This window comes from Colias philodice, chromosome 7 (genome assembly GCF_061535455.1).
Source record: "Colias philodice isolate Cphi_HAF_F1 chromosome 7, ilColPhil1 Martin Lab GWU primary, whole genome shotgun sequence".
Taxonomy (NCBI): domain Eukaryota; kingdom Metazoa; phylum Arthropoda; class Insecta; order Lepidoptera; family Pieridae; genus Colias; species Colias philodice.
In genome coordinates, this window is record NC_143092.1 from 7,906,883 (window position 1) to 7,914,576 (window position 7,694).

Genomic DNA, 7,694 nt, shown 5'->3' on the forward strand with positions numbered 1-7,694 from the left:
AATGTTAATATATGTGTAAAATAAGAGATCGATAACCAATAAAATTATATTGCATTACATGAATATTAACTTCGTTATTTTAATAACAGTTTTGTTACTTAAATAATAGCTCTGTGCTCAGAATGGTAGATCTGTCACCAAATAAATCGATTATCGATCCCTGACTGCGACTCCTTTTTATTTGATATTTTGTCACCAATACAGTAGTAACATTTTATTTCGTTCAGATATTAAATTAATAGTATTCGTTACCAATTTAATATATCAATTTATAAATTTAATGAAATAATGATCAAAGGGGCGGAGACAAATTGGCGCGCTTTAAAAATTGATTATTTTAACTTTAATTAAGTGTTTTATCTACTATTCTGCTAGCCATAAGCCAGCTATTTTAAACCAGCGCTGATTGTTCAGTGGTAATTATTTTAAACAATAAATATTGATTATTTTGACTTTAATAATTGTTTTATTTACTACTTACTCTGCTAAAAAAATTATTTAAATATAATTTATACTACCAGTGGAAATTTAGAACCTTGGGAGTCTAGTTAAGTAGCAGAATCTTTTGGTTGAAACGATGATGACAACCCTAATTTTTTATTTGAACTTAATGCAATTTTCTAGTAACATAATAATATGATTTATTGGTGATCTCTTTAAATTAGTTTGCTTAAATACATAATAGGACACACCTATTATAATACATACAAAAACATTTATTTGGTACTAGACCTTATATCTCAGGATTTTAGGTGATTTATTGTGGAACTGATTTTGCATTGTTTGGTGACTACATTTTGGTGACAGATCTACTATTTTGAGGACAAACCCTATTATTTAAGAAACACAAAACTAATTAAATTGGTGATAGCTTAAATGATACCCTAATAGAATTAATGCTTACTGATTTTAATTTTGAAAATATAACAGATACCAGAGTTAAATAATTGAATTTTAACTTTCACTAATTATATACCTACTTACAAAATTTATTTTTCTGTAGGCATTTGAATAATATCTATGTTATAATTATTTACTTTATTAAATTCCAATTCTGCTGTAAGTACTTAATTCTCAGTTAACATGACGTGTATTGATTTATAGGAATATTTTAATCAAATATCGGTATTATCGTAACTTTATAGTGATAGTAATGAAAAATATGGTACCTATTGTGAATGTATGCGATAGAACTATAATTAGAACTTACAAAAGTAATCTCTAGTAAAATAAATATAGAGCAATATATTTTTTTTTATTCGTTCTTCATAAAGGGTCATTACTTTACGCACAAACACGAAATTCGATCAACAATAATGAAATTAACATGGGTCGAATAATCCCAAAAACCGGTATTACTCGTTTCCATTGAAGGTACGCATTTTAGGGTTAAAACTAGATCATTCTTTTGACCGTCGCGGTGGGCTCGTACAAAAAATATTGATGTAATGTAGTCAAATTTTCGGTAATAAAGTTTTGTCAACACTAAAACGCTGGGGTAACATGACAAATTGTTGTACGAAATAATTGTTGTTGACGGCGTGCTGTAGCTTAGATAGCATCGATCAATTTTGTGGGTTTTTAATGGAAGGTACAAATATTGTTATTATTTATAGGTGCATTTATGGATACGTAAATTAACTCTAGGTAGGTATTTTCATTATTTTAATACATAAATAAAATTGTAATAATGTGAATTTTACTGCATTTATCCTAATAACTTTTGTTATTGTATAATCACAGTTATTATGAACAAAAATGCTTGCAGTGATGAACTACATACCGAAATGCCCTGTACATACGTACATTTTATTGCAAATATGCAATACAACGTGCAAATCCGGCTAGACTATTCAATTGTACACAATAAATATAAATTAGTAAGTATACATGCTTCAGTAAGTCCAGCTGAGGCCGAGTCTTTGTCAGAGGATGCCTTTGAAGTTTCTTGTTACATTTGAATAATGATTGCCTTTATCAATTAGACATGTTAGATGTATTTTCTGATAAATGCGTTCTTTCTTCTTTTCTGATAAATGCTTTTTGTTTGGTTAAGGTTTTAGTTTAATTCCGTGTTATGTACTTTATACCTACCTATATAATTATAAATTAATAATTATAAATTAATCATTTAAGGGTTAATTATTGTAGTACTGACTGTAAGGACTCGATAATGTAGGTAATCTATGAATCGTTAGGTTATCAATAAACACTATAGAACATAATTGACGAACAACAACTCCAACGAATACGTAATTATCACCAAGTACTTTCCGTAACTAACAACATTTTTACAATTTCCAAGTTATATTTTACCCCCCAGCGTAACCAATTAAAAACGCCAATTGTTCTAGTTAAATCGGTGAGCAAATTGATAATTGAAGAACTCCCATTGAAACGTCATGTGAAATGTCACGCCTGCAATAATTCAATAATAAAACATCTATGATTAACCATTCGTACGTGTTGTCTGCGATTGAAATAAAAAATGGCGACATCGAGTGCTTTCACGAGTGCAGCCTTATGCGCGCAGTGTAAATTACCAATTAGAAGCCTTTTGATACTGGTGCTAACAAAAAAAGCAATCGTCACTATTGCATCTGAGCTAAATAAGGTTCTGTATGATATTCGTCTGTATTATTTTTGAAGATGTGTGGAGTGTGAAAATAATTGTGTAGCTAGCTAGAAACGTGCTTTCCAGGAACCAAAATGTCTAACAAAATATAAATGCTCATATTAATAGAGACTATGCTTATGAATATATATATAGAGATAAACTACGATAACATGGCGCGCCCCTCCAAATTACTGTTTCAATGTGTGTAGTGAAATACAAATATTTAAATAGTATATTATTATTATTTATAATAATATAATAATTAAATTATTAATTTTTATTATTATATTATATTATTTATTATGAACTTCACAAATACTTTCAAACGTTTTGAATTTTGGAGGGGCGCGCCATGTTATCGTAGTTTATCTCTACGTAGATACCATATAGATACCATAAAATGTATTTAGTAGCAAGGACTTACCCTGGAATTTGTCATATAAAATTTTTGTTTCTTGTCTGTTAAGAGTTTTTTTAGGCCATATTGACTGATATTAAATATATAATTTAGTTTTAAACTATCCACTATTTGGTAAACTACATGGGTTTTAATTTATGACACGGCCGTGTCGATTTTTCTTTTTAAAAACATTAATGAAACCTTCGCAGTTATGTGATTTATTTAGGTAAATAGGTATGAAATGCTTTGAATTATTAAAATAGTTACCTACCTTTCCATTTGCCATCGCAACTAATCACAACACGGAATCCTAAAAATGTATCGTACCTTGATTGTGGGACCTTAATTAGCGCAATGCTACAACACTGAGTGGTCGTGGAATTGCCACTTTTTTCCCGATTGTACCTCTTTCGCTTTTGATTGTACCGTCACGTGGCGATGTGCCAATTAATGTTGGATCATTTCAATTGTACCGCAACCTCTTTTAGCATTCCTTAGATCCTAATTAGATCTGTTTTGTTTGTCATCTCGCCTGTTTGGTGTTCGCGAAATTCCCTTTTTTTAACTTTCGGGGAGGTTACATTTACATTGTTTTTTTATACCTTTTAACAACAGCTTATTAATAGGTATGCTTACAGAGAATAAACTTTTATAATTACGTTTAAAATTTTATATAATTTTTATTCATCTAGGTATATACATACTTATGGTGCAAATACCTATAAATGTATTATCCACATTCATACACTTTAAAAAAAAACTAGAAAAGTAGTTGAATAAACGATAACATAATACGAAAAAATTTTAAAGAAGCCAACTTTAAAATATGTAATAATTTTAACTTTTTTTAATAATTTAAAAACACATGATTATTAACAATTCATTATTAATAATTACATTTTTATATCTATGTATAAACAGACACACAAATAATAGGTACATCGTCCTAAAAAGTTCGAAAATACCTTGATATGAAATATATCGAAAGCTATATAGAGCTTTTGAAATACATATAGAAGCAATATAGAGCTTCCGTAATAATGCAACATACAACGGTTTAAAGAATAATTGTTTACAATCGATTGCCAGCTATACAGCATTGTACGCCGATAAAACATCTATGGTTTAAGAAGCCTGCAGCACTCAGAGGGACGGAGTATGCGAGAGTGCGATAAGAAAATTAAAAATAAATAAAAAACTTAATAAATTATGCTATTAAACACTTGACCGTAATTTGAAGCTTACTTATTGAGAAGGCACCTAGCTTTTTCCGCCTATTTTTCCCTCTCTTTCCGTTGTATATATGCTATCTCTCTCGCACACCTCTCCACCAGGTGGCGGGGCGCTCGATAATGTGCGGGCGCTGGATGTTTTTCATTGGCGTCTAGCTTCCGCCGCGAGAAGGTTGTCTACAAGACTACAACCTTGGTGCTATTAAGTATTAAGTATTGCTTAAAGCAAGTGCTAAAAGTGTTAAAAAGTGTATCCCGTCGGATCGGTACAGTGAGTTATTTTTAATCTATTCTTATGATATTTTACTTAAAAATGAGTAAAAATCTTTAAAGTCAACGGTATAATCGTTGGACTTTATTTAACCCGGCGTCTGTATGGTTGGGTCAATATGACCCGCGCAATTTTCAATTGTTTGTATCTTTTAAGAATCGAACGCGACGTTGCCGTACTTCTCAGTAGCTGGAGTTAAGACATCACCTTTCTTGTTTTATGCCACAGTTTAGTTGTCGTGCGACTGCACCGGGAGTTACACGTGCGCAAACGTCAAAAAGGTAAATATGACCCAACTATACAGTCAATGTAACAATTTTGCGCCATTTTAGTAGTTAGTGTAAAAAGATTATAATTTCCGTATTCTGTTATTTGTAGGTTATAATTTAAAATGGATCGTGATGAATGTGAGCGGCAGCGTATTTTAGCAATTTTAGAGCAATCTGATTCAGAGAAAAGTGGAATTTCGTCAGAAAGCGAGGAAGATCAGGATCGTGTCAGTGTTCAATGTCAAGAGACTGACACAGAACAGGCGCCTTCTAGCAGTGACGAAGATGATACACCTCTAAGTGAACTACAGGTACAAAGATCACAATATTATGATGGCAAAGACGGAACTAAGTGGCAAAAGCAACCTTTTCGTCAAAATAGACGTACAAGAATGGAAAATATTATTACAGTGCCTCCAGGAGTACAGCCACAAGCCAAGTCGGCTTTATCAGAAATAGATTGCTGAAGAATAAAAATAATAATCAAATTGTAAAACGGCGCCAATTCCTCAAAAAGTTAGGCCTTGCTCTCGTAAATAACCACTTGAATACTCGCCAAGACGTCGTGCAGTTGCCGAGAGAAACGCGAAAGAGAATCAGAGATTTTCTTGGAGAACCATCTGAGGAGCCACCTGCAAAAGTACAAGGTGTGCGGAAAAGGTGTCAAGTTTGCCCAGCCAAAAAAGATCGCAAAACGACGCATACATGCACAAACTGTCACAAGTTTATTTCAGTTTCATGCAGTCCCGAACATATTGTTCCGTACTGCAAAGAGTGCTGTGATATGTTGCAAGAATGAGACTAACTTAGGACTGTTTTATTTTTATTTTGATTTAAGTTTGAAAGATCTCGTTTTCAACTACACCAAAACGATAATTGTAAGATTATAAGTGAACATTTATGTTATTTTATAGTAACGAGACTGAGGATGTCTATTTTTGTTGATTATTTTTGTATGTTTTTTCATAACTCAAACAAAGATGCTACGATTAGTTAAATTGCCGTTTATTTCTGCTGCAAAACCTTAAAATTAGTGCTCTAACTAAAATATACTCATATATTTATTATATATTTGAAGTTCAACAAAATAAAGGCTTCTACATTTCAGGGTAATTTTGACCCACTTGACAGTCGGTGTAACAATTTTCTACCATACAGACGCCGGGTTAAAATGCTGAGGTTTTTAATGAATCCTTCAGCAATAGTTTATTTTTCAATATGCTTAAATACTTAATAGCATGAATAAAGATATTTAAAATTAACGATACACCGTTACATTTTACTTGAAATAGTAACTTTTCTTTTGAAATATTTCATTATGCAATATGTACTAATTAATATTTGAATTTTTAATACTGTGAGTAAAGCTATTTTAACGGTGTTACCGTTCGGCTTTACTCGAATCGTTAATATTACTTTTGTGATTATTTGATATTACTAGATATATCAAATACCCTCTCTTGTATATAGATATTTTTAATATTTTATTTCATTTTTAATATGTGTTTTTATTACAATGTTACAAGTGAATTTTTCGTGGAAAACACGTGGACTTTATTACATTGTCGTTATCGCTAGGAACGGTTCGGAATTCCTATCATAGTTTATTACTAAAAATTATCGAACGAGATGAGTCAGCTCCAAGAAGTCACGACATGTCAGAACATGTTGTGATATTATTTTATAAATCGTACGGGAGTTACCGCTCAACTGAATAATTATGGAATTCGCTCATGTATAGTAGATACGTACCATGAATGTTCCACACATTCAAAACTATCCGTAGTCTATACGTGTCCTTTTATGAGTATTATTCTGATCCGTTTTTATGTGAAAATAGACATATTACACACGGCTAATTTGATTGAAAATTACGTTTCCTATGTTCAAATGATGCAACTTTTTTGTTAAAACGAGTAAGTACCAAAATTTTACAATTAAATTCTTTGGTTTACTGAACTTGTGCTGAAAGGGTTATCGTATAATAATTATCGAGATACCTTAATATAAATTAGATTTAGATACATTTATTTCAAAGGATTTACAATTCACTTCTAACGTTTTAGAATAATATTATAAACTTGTACACTTTGACAAAAAGTAAAAAATTGAGGGTGAGTGGAGATTTTTTTTTGTGCAATTAAATATAACGTCCTACGACGGTATGGTTGCGTTCGTAAGGAATGTTAACGGATATAAAGCAACTAAATGTTACATTGATTGCATGAACAAAAATAAATATGAATCGAAGTTCATTTTAAAATTTAGTGAATTGATTTGAATTATGAATTTATTAAATGTCGCTAACATTGGAAAATAAGTTAAAGGACCTTGTTAATTGCTATATTATTTAAATGATTATTTACTGCTAATTTTATATTAGCACTAAGGTGTATTCTTGCTCGAAGCAGAATACATAAATGTGGCCACTACTCCTCGCAGGGGTTAGCCAGGTCAAATCCACCCTCGCAGGGTGTCTCTTAAGCATTTTTTGGCAGGCCCTACTTATTTCTAGTTACAAACATCCCTCGCGCAGCTGTCGCTCGCAGGGAAATGGTGCAAATATATATCGGCCCTCGCGGGGCTTTGATTACAACCGTCCCTCACGGAAAAGATTGTGCAAATATATATCAGCCCTCGCGGGGCTTTGATTACAACCGTCCCTCACGGAGAAATGGTGCAAATATATATCAGCCCTCGCGGGGCTTTGATTACAACAGTACCTCACGGAGACATGGTGCAAATATATATCAGCCCTCGCGGGGCTTTGATTACAACAGTACCTCACGGAGACATGGTGCAAATATATATCAGCCCTCGCGGGGCTTTGATAGCAACCGTCTCCACGGGGAATATATCAGCCCTCGCGGGGCTTTGATGGCGATTGGTGCAAATATACAAAGGA

The 7,694-nt window shown here is 32.3% G+C and overlaps 1 protein-coding gene across 1 annotated transcript; it reads left to right on the forward strand.

The window, feature by feature from the left end:
* The first annotated feature begins 4,609 nt into the window (after nt 1-4,609).
* Nucleotides 4,610-5,424, forward strand: LOC149487209 (uncharacterized). Its single transcript, XM_089697127.1, has 2 exons — nt 4,610-4,801; nt 4,899-5,424. Exon 2 carries the CDS (start codon nt 4,912-4,914, stop codon nt 5,254-5,256), a length of 345 nt encoding a protein of 114 aa, XP_089553253.1. The 5' UTR covers nt 4,610-4,801; nt 4,899-4,911; the 3' UTR covers nt 5,257-5,424.
* The last annotated feature ends 2,270 nt before the right edge of the window (nt 5,425-7,694 follow it).